The following is a 17,697-nucleotide window of genomic DNA, read 5'->3' as shown; positions in this document are numbered from 1 at the left end:
ACATTATATGTATTTGGTTATTTTCTGCTCTCTCACTAGACTATCAGAATCCTGCAGGCAGAGACCAAATCTCAGTGCCTAGAACAGTGCCTGGCACACAGCAGGTGTCCCGTAAGTGTTTAAATAGCTGAACAAATAAACATGTACCTACTGTATGTGAGGCACTGCTCTTCTTAGGTGACTTAGCTTGGATTACCTTAGAGATTCCTCAAACAGCCTTATGAGGTAGGTACTATCATTATCTCTGTTTAACAGGCAGGGAAACTGAGGCACAGGGAGGTGAGGTGCATTGCTAGGAGGTGACAGAGTTGGGATCTAAACCAATGTCTGATTTTAAAGCTCTTAAGTGTTATGTATGTTATATCCTGGCTTCATCCCGCTGGATTCTTGTTGCTAAAAACTGGAACTACCAGTGCAGATCCTCTTTCTCCTCCCATCAGGACCCTTCCCTCATCCATCTCCAAACTGCATGCATGACCCTCTGTGTGCTCCGTGGCCTGGGATTTCAATTCCTGAGCCCCAGGATGAAAGGGCCTCACCTGCTTTCGAGATCCACTCCATGTACCCATTGAGTTCTCGTTCAATCTGTTGCTGCCGCCTCAGCTTCAAAAAAGCCCGCCGGTTCTCTACCCGCTCCCTTTCTTTGGCAAACTCCCTGAAGAAGCACAGAAGAGTCAGGTCTGGCTGTTTTAGACATTTTAGGGAGTCTGTGTGTGTGTATGTTTGGGGATTCAGAATCCCTGGAGGGCAGTGCATTTCAACAAGAGGAATCAGGTCTTCTGAGAGAAGATCAGAATATTACAGGAGTGGGTATTTCTGCCAGCTTCCCACATTTCCCAACAACTGCACCCAGTTAGAGGAAAAGAAACAAAACCATAAACCATGCCATGCCAACCACTGCTGGCTGCATACCCCATTCTCATTCTCTGTACTCCTGGCTAAAGAATAGTTTCATCCCTCTTTTAAGTTAAGTTAATGACACATGAGCTGAAGATTTCTGCAGCAGCCTCACTTCTGTGATATAGGACTTTTCCAGTTTCCCTTCTTCCTCTTCCTGTTTGGAATGTGAGATGGCTATCTTGTGAGCATGAAGCAGCTATCCTGAGACCATGAAGCATCCATGAGACTGAAAGCCTCCAATAAGGATGTCAGAGTGGAAAGCTAGAAGACGCTGGGGTCCATCATGGCACCATGGAGGTACCAAAATGAGAGAGAAAAATGAAACTCACTTATGATTAAGCCAGAAAAACAATCTTGGGGGTAGGGGACAATGTGTGTCATGAAAATGCATGGTTGATTGTATGCTACGATTTTATATTTGGAAAATAGGGGAGGGGGGAAACCCAACCAATTGTTTCTTTAAAAAAATGTAAATTATAGAAATTAAAGCTCTATAGACTTTTCTTGTGTTTTGGGTTGCGGGCCTGAAAATTTTGAGAAAACCTTCCAAGTGAGAGGTCTAAATTACAAAGAGGCTTCCCGCCCCCTGGGTGGAGGTAGCTCAGTGCCAGCGGCACAGCTTGGTGAGTGAAGGCTGGGCTGGATTTCACCTCCCATGAGTCCCTTCACTGGGTGCCTCCAGCAGTGCACAACTTATGCACCTGTACATGGCTTGCTGATAACTGTCTAATAACCCAAAGCAAGAGAAGAGGCCTATTCTCTGCCTGGAGAATGATGGCCTGTTCCTGGGAAAAAGATGGTGAGGGGGAGTGGGATGGGGGGAGTAGCAGAGACTTACCCAGACAGCACACCCAGCACGAGGTTCAGCATAAAAAAGGAGCCGATGATGATGAGGGGGATGAAGTACAACCAGTTCCAAGTGTTCCCTGAGGCATCGTTGCTCTATGGGGGGGTGAGGAAGGAAAGCAGGTGAGCACTGAGTGGGACTCAGGTATGACCTGACAGGTGAAGGAAGGAGGAGCTCTTGTTCTCCTGGGACTCTGTCCTCGAATGTCCTTGGCCTGTGGAGTCCTAGAGCTCTGGTAGCCCAGAGAAGGAAAGAGAGCACAGGATCCACCAGTGGGGGAGACTCCAGAGGTACCACTAGAAGGACAAAGCCCCCTCCTAATCATGTAGTCCTCACAGGACCAGAAACCAGCATGAAACTCAGGAGGACTCCACAGATCAAACTCCAGGAGGAGAAGGAAAAAAAGCTCATTGAAATGTAGAAATGAACCCCCAGTTCCCTCCCTTCTCCCCCAAACAGTCATGATGGCAGGGTCTGATAATCAGGTTAAATCACCAAGCCAGATGGCAGGGCCGTGAACCTTTTCCTTAAGTGTCTCCCTCCTCTATTGCCTGCAGCCTCAATGTCAACCACAGAAAAATCCCCAGAAATGCCCAGATCAATTTTCAAGGGGAGGAAGTCCACAAATAGAACATTCTTCTCTGGGAGAACAGAACACTGTGCCAGTAAGTGAGAGGAGGGGAAGAAAATCAAGAATAGAGAAAGAAAGAAAGAAAAAAACCCCCCAGCACGTAAAGAGTACTTATTTGTGCCAGACATTCCTCTAAGCATATTACCTACATTGGCTTATTTGCTCGTTTAATTCCCATGATGTCCCTATGTTATTGTCATGCACTGAGGAAACTAAGGCCCAGAAAGACAAAATTGCCAGCATGAGGTCACAGAGCTAGACAGTGGTGGACATGGGATTTGAACCAGGTGGCCAGGACCCAGAGCCTGTGGACTTAATCTCTGTGCTGGGGAAGTCTTCTGGTGGTTCATCAGCTCTATGGCATCTGAGAATGTGGGGCCCCCAAATGTGGCTTTAAAAGCTCACCTTTAAAAGCACTTTCAGTGCTACTGCTGCCCTGCAGAAAGGCTAAAATGAGAACGACTGACACTGGTGCTGTGAATCTGTGGAGGAACTGGAACTGTCACATGCTGCCAATGGGAGGGTAACATGGTGTATGAGTTTCTTTTGGCTGCTGTAATAAGGAACCACCAAGTGGGTGGTTTAAGAGGCCCAGATGGAGTATCCTTTGGGGAGGGTAGTGACTCTGGAGGGAACAAGAGGGGGACCTTCTGGGGCTGAGAAGGTTCTGTTTCCTGATATGGGTGCTGGTTACACATGTGTGTTCAGTTTGTAAAAATTCATCAAATGTGATCTGTGAAGTGTCCTGTATGTGTATTTTACTTGAACCAAAAAAAAGTTGTTTTTTTTTTTTTTTTTAAAGAAAGTCAACTTTACCTTAAAAAGCAAGGAAATTCTTTTTTTTTAATGTATATATATTTCCTGCATTTGCTTTATTTATTTATTTATTTTCGTATGTGTTGGGTCTTCGTTGCTGCGCGGGCTTTCTCTAGTTGCAGAGAGCGGGCTTCTCTTGTTGCGGGCTCTAGGCACGCGGGCTTAGTTGCTCTGTGGCATGTGGGATCTTCCCAGACCAGGGCTCAAACCTGCATCCCCTTCATTGGCAGGCGGATTCTTAACCACTGCGCCACCAGGGAAGCCCAGCAAGGAAATTCTGACACATGCTACAACATGGATGAACCTTGAGGACATTATGCTAAATGAAATAAGCCAAACACAAAAGGACGAAAACTGTATGATTCCACTTATATGAGGTTCCCAGAGTTGTCAAGTTCACAGAGACAGAAAGTAGAATGGTGGGCAGGGGCTGGGGGAGGGGGATGGAGGGTTAGTGTTTAACAGGGACAGAGTTAACAGTTTTGCAAGATGAAAAAGTTCTGGAGACGGATGGTGGTGACAACTGCACATCAAAGTGAATGCACTTAATGCCAATGAACTGGACAGCTAAAAATGGTTTAGATGGTAAGTGTTAGGTTATGTTTATTTTACCACAATAATTAAAAAAAAAGAAAAGAAAACAAACAAACCAAGAAAGCCAACTTCCATGATGGACACAGAGAGGTTCAGGGGACAAAGAATATGCCAGTGCCCTGCTCACACCCTTGCTCTAACAGAGTTCCAATGCTTTGCTTCTTTTTTTTTTTTTTTTTTCAATGCTTTGCTTCTTGAAGGTTCTGGAAGAAAGAAAAGGGTCAGCAGAACAGGGGTGGAGAGAAGGCAGGACTGGCTTTGTGCTTCCCCCTCTGATGTTGCTGCTGTGGCTGAGGCCTTTTCGTCACCATTTCTTGGGGTTAACTATAGCCCAGGGAGAGACAGCCTGCACCGGCCAACAGAAGAAAAAAGTCTGGCTATCACAGGAAGCAGGTTTGGGATGGAGACGGAGCAGTGGGTGGGTGGGGGGAGAGGGGCAGGACTGAACGGGGAGAAATGGCTGAGGCCCTTGGTACCAAGGCAGCCCCTCCACCCCAGGATCTGCCCACACCCCAGCTCCCTGATATGCTTAGAACCACCTGGCCCCATGATGCTGCCCGGCATAAAAGACACTCACAGTGCCAGGTCCTCAGCCTACTTGAGCTCATTTAATCCTCTCACAAAAGGTGGTATGTAATCCTCCCCATCTTCCCGGGTGAGGAAACCAAGGTACACAGAGGTAAAGTCCCATGCCCAAGGTCCCTGTCGTGGGCTGCATTGTATCCCCCTAAAAGATATGTTGAGGGACTTCGCTGGAGGTCCAGTGGTTAAGACTCCGTGCTCTCAATGCAGGGGGCACAGGTTCAATCCCTGGTCAGGGAACTATGATCCCACATGCTGCATGGCACAACGCCCCCCACCCCCCCCCAAAAAAAAGATATGTTGAAATCCTAACCTCCAGTACCTTTCAAGGTGACCCTATTTGGAAACAGGGTCTTTGCAGCTGCCATCAAGTTAAGAAGAGGTCATGATCGTGGGCCCTAGTCCACTATGACTGCTGTCCTTTTAAGAAGAAGAAATAACAGGTGAAGACAGGGATACACAGGGGAGAGGACAGCCATGTGACAACGGAGGCAGAGACTGGAGGGACACAGCTGCAAGTCAAGGAATGCTGAGGGCTGACAGTCACCACCAGAAGTCAGGAAGAGGCAAGAAAGAATTCTACCCAGAGTCTCAGAGGGAGTAGAGCCCTGCTGACACCTTGATTTTGGACTCTGGCCTCCAGAACTGTGAGAGAATACATTTTTGTTGTTTTAAGCCATCAGCTGTGGTACTTGGTGATGTCGGCCACAGACAAAGAACACAGTAACTGAGCTACTAAATGGCAGAGGTGCCACCTCCCGACCCCATCACTTCCAGGCCCTGCTCTCCTGTCATTCTCCCCCTGCATCACTCCAGCCACATGGCCTTCCTGTAGCTCCTCAAACGCACCAAGTACAGTCCCACCTCAGGGCCTTTGCACCTATTGCTTCCTCTGCCTGGAATGCTCTTCCCCCAATTTCCTACATGGCTCCCCTCACCTCCTTCAGATCTCTGCTCAAAGGCCACTTTCTCGGGCAGGGTTTCCCTGATGGCCTTTTACAGTTGCATCTTCATTTCTAATCTCATTTCCTGCTCTATTTTTCCCTTAGTGCATCTCCTCCTCTATACTTATTTCTCCTGCTCATTGTCTGTCTCCCCACTGTCAATTCCATATGGGGCAGGGACATTGTGCTTTTTTCCCACTGCTGTATTCCCTATCACAATGCCAGGCATGCATGCAGTGTCCAATAAATGTTTGTTGAATGACTGAACGAGAGGTGCCTCCCCACACAGCCCACATCCTCCACCCCAAGCTGTGCTCCCTTCTTCCTTCTCTCTCCTTCTTCCTTCCTTGTCTTGCTTTTCCCTCCCTGGGGACTGGGGTTCTGCTGCCTGATTTTAGAGATGCTTGTTCTCTTTCCAATCTAGCCCAGATGACTCAATTCCATGCTGTGGATCCAACAACTCACAGAGAAGAAGCTGGCAGAGGGTTGGGTGTAGTTTTTGATTAGTAGGTGGGCTTTCCTGGGGTTTGCTCAGGAGAAAAATGGGAAATATATTTCCCAAACCGAAAGACTGGAGCTTCCTTGGCCGTTCTGTGATAGCACAGAATGTGGGGGACACAAACCTCCCATCCTGGGTCTTACCTCCTTTGGCAGTTCAGGTTAAGCGTGGGTGTGCTCATGAGTCTGGGTGTGGGGAAGAGGGAAACTGCTTGCTTGTCAAAGTCATTAACACCAGAAAGATACACTCACAAGATAGCCTTGTCTTTCTTCCCAAGGCTCAAAGAGTTCCACTGCCTGAAACGCTATTCTTCATTAGTGTTGTCACTAAATATGTCCTGAGATACGGCAAGATGGCCCGTCCCTGTCTCCCTGTGGTTGGCTGAGGGCCATATGACGAGTGCTGGCCAATGAGGAGTGAGTGGAAATACCTAAGTCACTTTTGGACCAGAGCATTGAACTGTCAGTGTGGGACCCTCCAGGGCTCTCTTTCCTTTTGGAATACCAACTGGTAATGCTCTAGGTGCTGGTTGCTCCATTAGCTAGGTCCCAAGTGACTCTGCTGAGTATAGCTCCCTTCTTCCTCACTGCCAACCTGCACTGGACATGTACCAGAAAAGACATTTGTTCTTAAAATCACAGTGATGTTGGAGAATGTCTGTTACTGCAGCATAACCTAGATTTCCTGACTGATACACCCTGATATTTCCTTGGTTCACTCCTTTATCTCCTTTAGACTTCTCTCAAATATCACTTTCTCATTGACTTTTATACGGCTCTCAGGAGGCAGATGGGGGAAAAGAATGTTTCCTGTATGTCTGACAGAGAAATTAATGTTCAAGATTACAATGAGCTGGTTGTCCTCTGAGCCTCTGCCTGGAGACAGTTTCTCCTAGATCTTGACTTGGTTGATTCCCTCTCATCACTCAGCCTTTCATTCTACTGTGCCCCCTCTCAGAGAAGCCTTCCAGCCAAAAGGGCTTGCCCCTCCTCACAGCACAGACAGAACTCTCATTCACTTCCAAGCATGTTTTGCTTTCTGAATCATTTTGTCAATATATGCATTTGCATTTGAAGTCCCTGTGGGCGGATTGTTTAAATAATAACAATGACAGGGAAATGTATTTATCCCAAGTCCCAATGATCAGGCTGTTTCCCTGGGAAACGAAGAGGCAGGTGGGACAACAATGGTCACTTTAGTAGAGCCCGTTTGAGCTGACAAAACACCCCTTGATTCCCAGAATCTCCAGTGGATGGGGAAACTGAGGCTGAGGGAGATGATTTGCCTGGCTCACACAGGGTGCGGATGGCACAGCTGGGGCTAGACCCATCATTCTGGCTTGTATCCGACAGATTTTTTTTTCTACCTCCCTCCTTCACTGCACTTAACATAGTATTTTCTGTTTATAACAATTGGCCCATGAGAGCCTTAAAGGAGAGGGAAGATACTGATTCACCCCCTCACTGTTGGTACCTAGCATGATGCCTGGCGCTTAGCAAGCGCTCAATACTCATCAAACAAATGAATGGCTGAGTCCCAGTAAAATCCTTAAGTGCCTTCTGTTTTATGGCTTATTTTCCTCTAATTTTTTGAGCATGGTTCAGTCAGAAGAAGTATAGATGATGTAAAAAAACAATAAACCTCCAGAGAACACCCAACTCCCCAGCATAAGGGATAAAAATGGGGTGGATTTGACTGTGAAAGAGCCAAAGCCCCACAGTGGCCATGAGGGAGGTCGTATGTCTGTCCCAGTTTGTACCTGTTATTAAATTATGCGATGCCTGTTAATTCTTTTTTGAGTTCTCCTTTCCCCATTCACTCTCAAAATTGTCCTGGTTTGGGCAGTGAATTATATGGTCTTTCTGCCTCTGAGGTCTCCTGTCACCTCCCCTGGCCTCTTCAGCTCCCTTGCTCACCCTCAGTCCCTCAGTTCCAGCCACATGGGCTGCCTGGCTCCTCACAAATGCCAGAACCACTCCTGCCTCAGGGCCTTTGCACTGGCTGTCCTGTCCACCTGGGTCTCTCTTCCCTGACATACCTACCTGGCTCTCCCTCACCTCTTTCAGGTCTTAGTAGAAGAACTTCAACCTCTCACCTTGAGGATCCACAACCCCTCTAACTGCTTTATTTTTCACCTGAGCTTTCATCACCCTCTTACACAGGAGTTGACAAACCACCACCCATGCGTGCCACCTGTTTTTGTAAATTAACGTTTATCGGCACACAGCCATGCCCATTCGTTATGTATCTCCCCTGTGGCTGCTTTTGTGCTACGAAAGCAGATTGAGTAGTTGTGACAGAGACTGCGTGGCCCACAAAGCCTAAAATATTTAAGATTCTGCCACATATATAAAATTTTCTTAATTATCTTGTTGGCTGCCTGCTTCTCCCACCAAAATGTCAACTCCCCCCAAACAGGGATTTTTTTGTCTCTTCCATTTGCTGCATATCCTTGGTGCCTAGAACGTTGCCTGCATGCAGTACACATTCAATGAATGTTTGTTGAATGAATGAGTGATCTAAAGTCCCCCAGATCTGATGCTTTGATGTTGGCCAAAATAAACATCTATGAATTATACAAGGGCTTAGGTCAAAGATCAGTTTCAACCATTAGTGACCATTTGTCAAGGGACTTGCATTTATAATCACCAACTAAGCACAGTTTTACCATTTTCTTAATTGACATTAAGTGAGGACTAGAAATAGAGAGTAAGACAAACACACAGAGAAAAGCACAGAGAGGTGGGGGAGAGAGGAATAAAGAGGCGAAGAAAGGAAAGGAGGAGAGAGAAAGAGAGAGAGACAGGAAGAAACAGAGAGAGACAGAGAGACCAAGAATTAAGAGAGACAAAGACAGAGAGGGGGAAAAAAAAGAGAAGGTGAGAGTCATAGAGAGAGGGAGGGAGTGTAACAGTTAGTGCCCAGTGCTGGGTTCAAATCCTGACTTCACTACCCTTGACTAGGGGATCTTGGCAGGTCACTGGATCCCTGTGAGCCTCAGTTTCCTCATCTGGAAGATGGACCTAAAAATATTTCCCCTCATGAGGTTGTTTTATGGATCAGTTAATGATACAAAGAAGATGTAGGGATGCAGTAGGCTCTCAGCGAATGGTAAAAAGTTAACTCAAGATGTACAGGTCCTGCCAGGGCCCCAGACTCTTCCTCTCCCCACCCTGGTAGCAACTAAGGGAGGGCAAGTCCCATCGCCCACACTGCACCCCCAGGCTGCTTTGGCTCATTCGGTGAGAAGCATGTTGGGTATGTCCTCTGTGTGGGGTGGAGGTGATTTCTGATTTTTTTTTTTTGTTTTTGAGTCACGCATGCACATATGGTGAGGGGGTCCCTGTGAAATAAGGCTGCCTGTTGCTCAAGCAATACACAGAGCCACCAACTTTTGTCTCCAGCAAATGGCTCCAGTGCAGCCCTCCTGGTCTTCCCCATGCCGCCCCCTTGAGCTCAGAGAGCCAGTCCTCCATCCTGTTTGCCATGGGAGGTAGCAAATAGCAGATTCTGAGGGAACTGGTGTTGAGTCAGAGCTGGATTCCAACCTTAACTCCTTGTGTGTGGCCTTGGCCCTCAGTTTCCTCATCTGTAAAATGGGACTATTTAAGGCTCTACCTTAGAGGGTTACCATCAAGGAGTCAACGGGCTGGTGCACAGAGAAACACCCAGAATAGTGCGGTACAGAGGAAATAGCTGATAGCCCATTAGGATTCCAGAAGGCTGCCCAGATCCAACGTGGGCCCCAGGAAGGTCCAGGGATGGGCACAGGAGCCCTCTGGGTCCTTCAGAGGTCCAGGACAAGGGTAGAGCTCGGCTATGTTGACTGAGGTTCATTTTATAGCAGTTAGACATGACTCGGACCACATTTTTGGCACAGAATTTCAATATACTTGCCTTTGTGGTCTTTGGGCTTGGATAAGCACTCACCCCACTACAAAATCCTAATGTGGGCAGGTCCACCATGCCCAGGGATGCCTCAATGCCCCATCTTCAAGGATCCCTGGTCTTCTAGAGCAGGGTTTCTCCACAGTGGCACTCTTGACATTTTGGATTGGGTAACTTGTGGTGGGGGCTGAGCCAGACACAGACAGCGAGAATTTCAGTTACTTGCTAAGCTATCACCTCCTCGGAGGGTTTTCCTAGCCAAGCAACCACAGAAGTCACTGCGAGATTCCCTCAGGCTCAACTGGGGTGGGAATCCTTGGGGAGTCTGTGAATTTGCATGGAAAAAAGTTAATCCTTCACTTCCCCTAATTTCCACCAGAAAGTGGGGCATTTTCTTCCATTATGAGGGGAGGCAGCAAACTGCAACAGTGTGGGCAGAACCGGTGATGCCCCTCACCCACAGAAATCACATGTAGTTCATAGATACCCCACAAAATCTTTTAGCTTCAACACTCCCATGAAATTATGGGGGTTAGCTGACTCATTGCCAGGTCCTGTTGGCAATGTGTTATAAACACTAAAACGACGTTACCAATCTGTTTTTAACAATATTTTTATAACAATTTCAGTACATTTGGCTTCCTTCATCATCTCCAGTCTTTTAATTTATTAGACTTTAAAAATCATTACACTGACAAAGGGCTCTGTGGCTCAACAAGGTTTAAAATTCTTTCAGGTGGATTCTCTTTGCTCCCAATCTTCCATCTTTCTGCCCCAGACTTAGTGAGAGTTTTAAGAAATTCCTCCTTTGAAAATTAACTGCCCTCCTTCCCTCCCGCCCTTCCTCTCTCCCTCCCTCCTTTGCCCTCTCTCAACCCCCCACCTCTCTCCCCTTCCCCCCCAATATCTATTTCTCTGGGTTCAGCTCAGAGCACAGGGAAGAGGAATGCAGAGCTCGCAGGCTGGTACTGCCATTTCCTGTCTGGCAACCTCCGGCAACTTTCTCAACCAGAGTCTTATTTGTAAAATGGGTGACAGTAATCTCTCCTTCACCAGTTATTTATAGACTTTATTTGGGTTTGCCCCCTTTTCAGGATCCCATCCAGGATCCACCATTTCATTTAGTCCTCACGCCTCTTTAGGTTCTTCTGGTCTGGGTCAGTTTCTCAGTCTTTCCTTGTTTGTCATGACCTTGACAGTCTTGAAGAGAACTGCTCAGATATCCTGCAGAATGCCCTCCAATCTGGGTTTGTCTCATGTTTTGCCTACGATTATGGGGTTATGGGTCTTTGAGAAGAAAACCCCGGAGGTGAGGTTCCCTCCTCATCATATCAAATCAAAAATCCTATGATCACACATCCACTGGGATGTCAAAATTTGTCACTTGGTTAAGGTGGTGTCTTCTAGGTTTCTCCACTGTGAAATGATATATGTCCTTTCCTTACGCTATTCTTTAGAAGAGAGTCACTAAGTCCAGCCCATCCTCAAATTGGGGGTGGGGGAAAGATTAAACTCCATTCCTGGAGGGGGACTGTCTATATATATTAAATGGAATTCTTTTGTAAGGAAGATTTGTCTCTTCTTCACTTATTTTGTTTATTTAATAATAAAGCAATAAAATGACCATTTATTATTGTTATGTCAATCAATAAGTCATTTATTTATTTTGATGTGGACTCTCTCTGGACAGGTAATATAAGATAAAAACACCCGGCATACAATGGGCACCCAGAAAATGCTCTTTTTCCTGTCCTTCCTCCCCATCTCCTGGTCTACGAGTAACCAAAAATCTTTTTCCTCCTAAACTCTTAGCAAGACAAGTTTAAATGAACTCCCTGATCATAAAAGTAAATTATGAAACTACTATACATAAAATAGATAAGCAACAAGGATTTACTGTATAGCACAGGGAATTGTATTCAATAGTTTGTAATAACCTAAAATGGAATATAATCTGCAAAAAAATAACTGAATTACTATGCTATACATCTGAAACTAATGCAATATTGTAAATCAACTATCCTTCAATTTAAAAAAAGAGGATAGAAGTAAACTGCTCATTGTAGAAAATTTTGACAATATAGAGAAGTATCAAGAAAATAAAGATTCCCAAATCCTACTACCTAAAGGCCATCTTGGTACAGCGGACTCCAGTCTTTTTTCCTTATATTTTCAAAATTACACACTTGAGATTATAAGGTTCTATGGACAGAATTGTGTCCCTTCTCCAACCCAATTCATATGTTGAAGCCCTAATCCCTGATGTAATGGCATTTGGAGATGGGGCCTTTGGGAGGTGATTAGGGTTACAGGAGGTCATGAGAGTGGGGCCCGCATGATGAGATTACTGTCCTTGTAAAAGTCACTAATCCCAGAGAGCTTGCTCTCTCTCTCTCTGCCCTCACCACGTGAGGACACAGTGAGAAGGCAGCCGTCTGCAAGCTAGGAAGAGAGCCCTCACCAGAACCGGACCATGCTGGCACCCTGATCTCAGACTTCCAGCCTCCAGAACTATGAGAAAGTACATTTCTGCTGTCTAAGCTGCCCAGTCTATGGTGTTTTGTACTGTCAGCCTGAGCTGACTAAGACATAAGGCTTATCTCACCTTGATTCTTTTTTTAAAATCAGTTCCCCCCCCCACTTGTCATTATATGGTGAGCATTTCCCTGCATCCTTAAATATTCTCCCAACAGATGATTTTTAATGACATGATACTCCATCATATGGAGGGACCATACGGTATTTAACCAGTTGCTTCCAGTTTTGTTCTATTTTTACAAATAACGCTGGGGTGCACATCCTGATATAAATCTTCGACAGGGGTGCTGATTAGTTAAGGTTAGGCTTTTTCTAAAAGGCACTTTAACCAGGAAGCCAAGTGGGAAAGAAAAGAGACAAATTGAAAAGGGAAAAACCTGGACGGGGCCCCAGCACACCGTGTAGGCGAGCTGCTGTTCCCTTTGCCAAGAACGTTCTTCCCCCAAACATCTGCCTGGCTCTCTCAGTCTCTGTGGGAATGTCACCTCCTCTGAGGAGCATTCCCTCATTGCCTGACCTAAACTAGCCCCCACACCCCAACACCTGTCCTTTTATGCTGCTGTTGTCCTCATAGGATGACACAGGTCATGTCACCACGTCCCACATTATGTATTTGCTTAATGTCTATCTTCCACCTTCTGAGTAGTTTATTATTTATAATGTTTATTGGTCACATCTGTCTCCCCTACAAGGATGGGGATTTTTGTCTGTCGTCTTCATTGTGTTGTCCCTGATCACCTGATCATTTCCTGGCACACAGCAGGCACTCAATAAGTAATTATGGAATAAACAAATGGATTTCAATGATACTGAGAAAAGAAATGAGATGTTGGGATCATAAAGCACTGCCCACCCAGGTGGACGACATCCATCTGGCATCTGTGCCTGTGGATTCTAAGATGCTTGGAGCAGGTGCTTCTGGACTCTTCCCATGGATCTCACCTGATAGCGGATGGTGAGGTCATGCCCACGGGCTTGGCTCTAGCACAAGCATAAAGGACAGATAGTCCAGACACTGTGCCTGCCTGTGGCTGGATGGAGCTAAGGGAGTCCTAGGGCAGGCCTGGCAAATGGCAGAGCACAAGGGCAGGACCCAAATGAGTCTGGAAAAGCAATAGCTCTGTCCTCGTCAGCAGAAACTCAAAGATGCCACTTAGCCCCTGCCCTTAGCAATGAGTTGTCCTAGTGGTTGCGTTTCAGGGTGGGGGGAGGTTGTCTTAATTTAGGAAGCCCCAGACAAGGGTTCAGGTGCAAGCACTTCATTTGGGAGATGCTATGAATTGAATTATGTCCCCACCACCTCTGCCCCACCACGATCTGTTGAAGTCCTAACTTCCAGGACCTCAGAATGTGACCTTATTTAGAAATGGGGTTGTTGCAGATGTAATTAGTTAAGATGACTTTGTACTGGAGTAGGGTGGGCCCTAAGCCAATACGACCAGTGTCCTTATAAGAAGATTGCCATGTGAAGATGGGGTATTCAAGTGAACAACAGAGAATCTATAAGCCAAAGAATGCCCAGGATTGCTGGCGGCCACCAGAAGCTGGAAGAGGCAAGGAAGTATCCTCCCCGAGAGCCTTTGGAGGGAGCCTGGCCCTGCTGACACCTTCTGGCCTCCATACTGTGAGGTAATAAATGTCTGTTGTTTTAAGCCACCCGGTTTGTGGTACTTTATCACTGCTCTAGGCTCACATCAGGCTCAAATCCCTGCTCCCTGGGTTTCCACCCAAAGCATGACTGTGGGATGTAAGTGCATGGAAAGTTCTAGAAGGCTACTCTGAGTTAGTGGCAGTTACCAGTGGGGTGAGAGTGGCAAATAAAGTGGGACCCAGTGGCTCACTCCACTTCTTCAGGTGCTGCTGGAGTTTTCACAATGAAAAATTCATTTACATTTTTAAAAGGAGTGCCCTTTGGGGTGGAAAATTTGGCCTACAAATTTGGACCATGCACTGTTCTAAATGCTTCACATATATTCACCTCCCTCAGTCCTTGTGCCCTGTGAGGTAGGACTGTGCGTCTCCTCATTTTGCACACATGGAAATGGAGGCACAGAGAGCCCAAGTGACTTGTCCAAGGTTGCACAGCAAGGAAGTGGTGGAGTCGGGAGGGGAACCCAAGCAGCCTGATGCCTGACTCTGTTCTCTCAACTGTTTCCCCCGAGTTTGCTTCCCCCAAGGTGATTCAGCTCTAGGCTTCCAGGGCAAATATCCCCTAAGATGATGGTGCTTACAACTATAGAACCCTCTGGAAATTCATGTCCCTGCTCACACTTCCTCATCCACCACTGAGCTCATATCCATTGTCTTCCTATGAACCTCGGACCCTTTTTCTGGATGTCCAACTCCATGATATAACCTGTTTCCATGATCACACTTTTCTTAGCTCCTGTTCTCCACCCCCACTCTCTGCCTAAATTCCCTTACCTTCCTATCTCCCAGCTCTGTTTCACTCCCAGGAGGGTTCATTTCCCTCTGAAGCCTCCTCTTGCAACAGCCTTGTAAAGAAAAAAAACCTAGGGACTTCCCTGGTGGTGCAGTGGTTAAGAATCAGTCTGCCAATGCAAGGGACGTGGGTTCGAGCCCTGGTCCGGGAAGATCCCACATGCCGCGGAGCAGCTAAGCCCGTGCGCCACAACTACTAAGCCTGCACTCTAGAGCCTGTGAGCCACAACTACTGAAGCCCACGCGCCTAGAGCCCGTGCTCCACAACAAGGGAAGCCACCACAATGAGAAGCCCGCGCGCAGCAACGAAGACCCAACGCAGCCAAAAATAAATAAATAAATAAATAAATAAATAAATAAACAGAATTAAAAAAAAAAGAAAAGAAACAAACCTAGAGCCCAAGCAAGCTTTGGCCAATTGGGTGTAACCTTTAGCCCAAGCTCTTTGCAGGTCAGGGCCAAGAAAGAGCCTGAGCTTCTCAAACCTACTGTCTGTTCCTAGAGATGCTATGCAGAACGGAAGCGGGGGGGGGGGGGCAGGTAGGCGTGCACATCTTTTCTGACCTGAACTTAACATTTTCAAGACCTAGGACAAGAGTACCAACCGAGGCCCACGTATATGTGTAAATATTTAAAAGCCACTGAATAAAACATGCTGTATGCGTCTCCTTTACAAACACACCTTCATAAGCACTTGGAAGGTCAGTCTGGAATTTAGAATCTGGATGTCTGCACTGGATTATGCGGCGGGGACAGCCTTCCCTGCCCCTTGACCATGGCCTGCCACCTGGAGGCAGGGGAGGGGGTGCTCCACACACACATGCATGGACACACCAACTTGCACGTCCAAACTCCAGCCACATCTGAGCCAACAGCCACCCCAAGGACACCCTTGGCCCTCAGGGGATACCAATGGGTGGTGTAGTCAGAGAACAGACCCATGGAAGAATCTCATGCAAGTTCATGGAATCTGGGCTTGGGGAGGGAATTCTAGGATCTAAGATGACCCAAAATGTGATCTAGAAAGTGGAGTGGTGGTGGCACTAGCTCCTGGTAGACATTTCCTGTCAGCCCCATAGGGAGGGGCATGGCTGGAGGAGGGCCAGTGAGGGCTCCAGCGCAGAGCCCCTTTGCATAGGTGCTCAAGGACATTTCTCTATCTCTCATCTATGTTGGTTTTTAACTTACACAACCTTTACATATTCAAACATCTATAATTATATTTAAAAACTTGTGCAATTAAAAATTATTCAGCATCTGTGTGCCCTCTAGATCTCCATCTCCCAAGGGCCCTTCTCTACTTAGAGTTCTGAGGACAACACTCCCATATCCTCAAAGGACTGAGCCTCAGGCCGGCTCTCCTGGGGCCGTGTTGAGTTGTCCTTCGGCGGCCTCGCCGGCTCAGGGTCCCTCCACTGCAGCCTCAGGAGTTGGCTGGTCCTGGCTCTCCACGACCCCTTATCACTTACGTTGTAGAGGAGGTCAGTCCACCCTTCCATGGTGATGCACTGGAAAACAGTCAGCACTGCAAATAGGATGTTGTCGAACTGAGTGATCCCATTGTTGGGCCCTTCCCAGTAGGGCTGACATTTGGTCCCATTGGGGCAGGTGCGGGCAGGTTCCTCTGTCCCACACGGAGCTGGAGACTCACCCTGAATGTCATCTATGAAAGGGAAGGGGAGAAAAATCAGGGGCAAGGGCCAGCAAAAACAGCTCTGAGAAACAGGAGCCAGCGAAGATTCAATGCTGTTGAAGAAAAATGGCTATTGAGATGAATTTATCAGTCTTTTTCCAAAAAGTCCAGTGTTTGGCTTTGTTGACCTAGTCATGGTTTTCCATTTCATTAATTTCTTCTCTAAGCGTTGTTCCTTTTTTGTTCTTTTCCTGAACTTTTGGGATGAATTAACGTTCCTTAAGGCTATAAACTGCTCTTTAAGTGCAGCTTTAACTGCATCTCACAAATTCTGTCATGCATTAGTATCATTATTGTTCAAGTAAAATATTTAGCAATTTCCATTATTATTTCTCCTTTGACTCATGGATAACCAGGAAGCATTAAAAATTTGTCACATATCTACAAAAATAGAATAATATAATGAATTCCCCTGTACCTATCATCAATTTCAACATTTATCAACTCAGGGCTAATCTTGTTTCATCCACATCCCCTCCCCATACTAAAATATTTTGCCTTGCCACTAAAATATTCTTAAAGCAAATCTCAGACATCTTACCATTTCATCCACAAATAAGAAGCATGTCTCCTAATTTCCAAAAACTTTGATTTCCAGCTTAATTGCACTGTGGTCAGAGGATATGTTTTGTATTACTCTGTCCTTTGAAATCTGTCGACATGCACTCTAAGGTCCCAAATACAGTCAGTTTTGGTAACTGTGCTGTGTGCATTTTGAGGTGGTTGGGGGCAGTGCCCTCCAGACTTCCATCAGCACAAATTTGTCAATTGGGTTGTGTTATTCTTCTATAGCCTGACTGATTTTTTTTTTCTTGAGATGTACTGGGCTCAGGGAGCTGTTCTGGGGGTGAGGGAGGCCAGTACACACAGTACTCACCCTTAGGCACAGTAGCTAAGCTTTCTCTCCAGATAGCAGGAGGCAGATTGTGAAAATGCCACAAGGAAAGAGACACATGTCAATGGATGTCCCTTTTGCTGGAAACCCAAAACAGCTTCCTGGCAAAGTTGGGCTGGGCCATAAAGGTCGGGTCTGAATTCTAAGGTGTTGATGGGGAGACCGAGGAGAGATGCCTTCATGAGAACACGGAGTTAGGGGAGCACAGAATATCCCAGGCTTTTCCCCATTGGACCAGAGCCGCGGATATGAGGGGATTCTATTCAGTGAACGATACTTTTGAAGGTTTTCAGAGAGTGACACTGTCCGACAAGAAATCAAACAGCTGAGTGTGTAAACTCAAGCTCCCACTAAACAAAAATATATCTCAATGTGATATATTTATATATAGGTTATATATAGCCTACATACAGGCTTTGAAGCCCATT

The 17,697-nt window shown here is 46.5% G+C and overlaps 1 protein-coding gene across 9 annotated transcripts in view; it reads right to left on the bottom strand.

Moving 5' to 3' along the window:
• CACNA1A (calcium voltage-gated channel subunit alpha1 A) overlaps window positions 1-17,697 on the bottom strand; it is a 329,605-nt gene that overhangs the window by 102,401 nt on the left and 209,507 nt on the right. For all 9 annotated transcript variants that reach the window (XM_082455223.1, XM_082455222.1, XM_082455224.1 and 6 more), the window contains 3 exons: window positions 16,151-16,344; window positions 1,739-1,842; window positions 540-655 (listed from right to left, as the gene is read on the bottom strand). In XM_082455223.1, the coding sequence (XP_082311349.1) occupies window positions 540-655; window positions 1,739-1,842; window positions 16,151-16,344 (414 nt within the window). The remainder of the gene's footprint in view (window positions 1-539; window positions 656-1,738; window positions 1,843-16,150; window positions 16,345-17,697) is intronic.

The sequence above is a fragment of the Balaenoptera physalus genome, assembly GCF_965194825.1.
Source record: "Balaenoptera physalus genome assembly, chromosome: 3".
NCBI lineage: Eukaryota > Metazoa > Chordata > Mammalia > Artiodactyla > Balaenopteridae > Balaenoptera > Balaenoptera physalus.
Note: the sequence above shows the minus strand (reverse complement) of the source record. Positions and strands in the feature narration are given on the sequence as shown.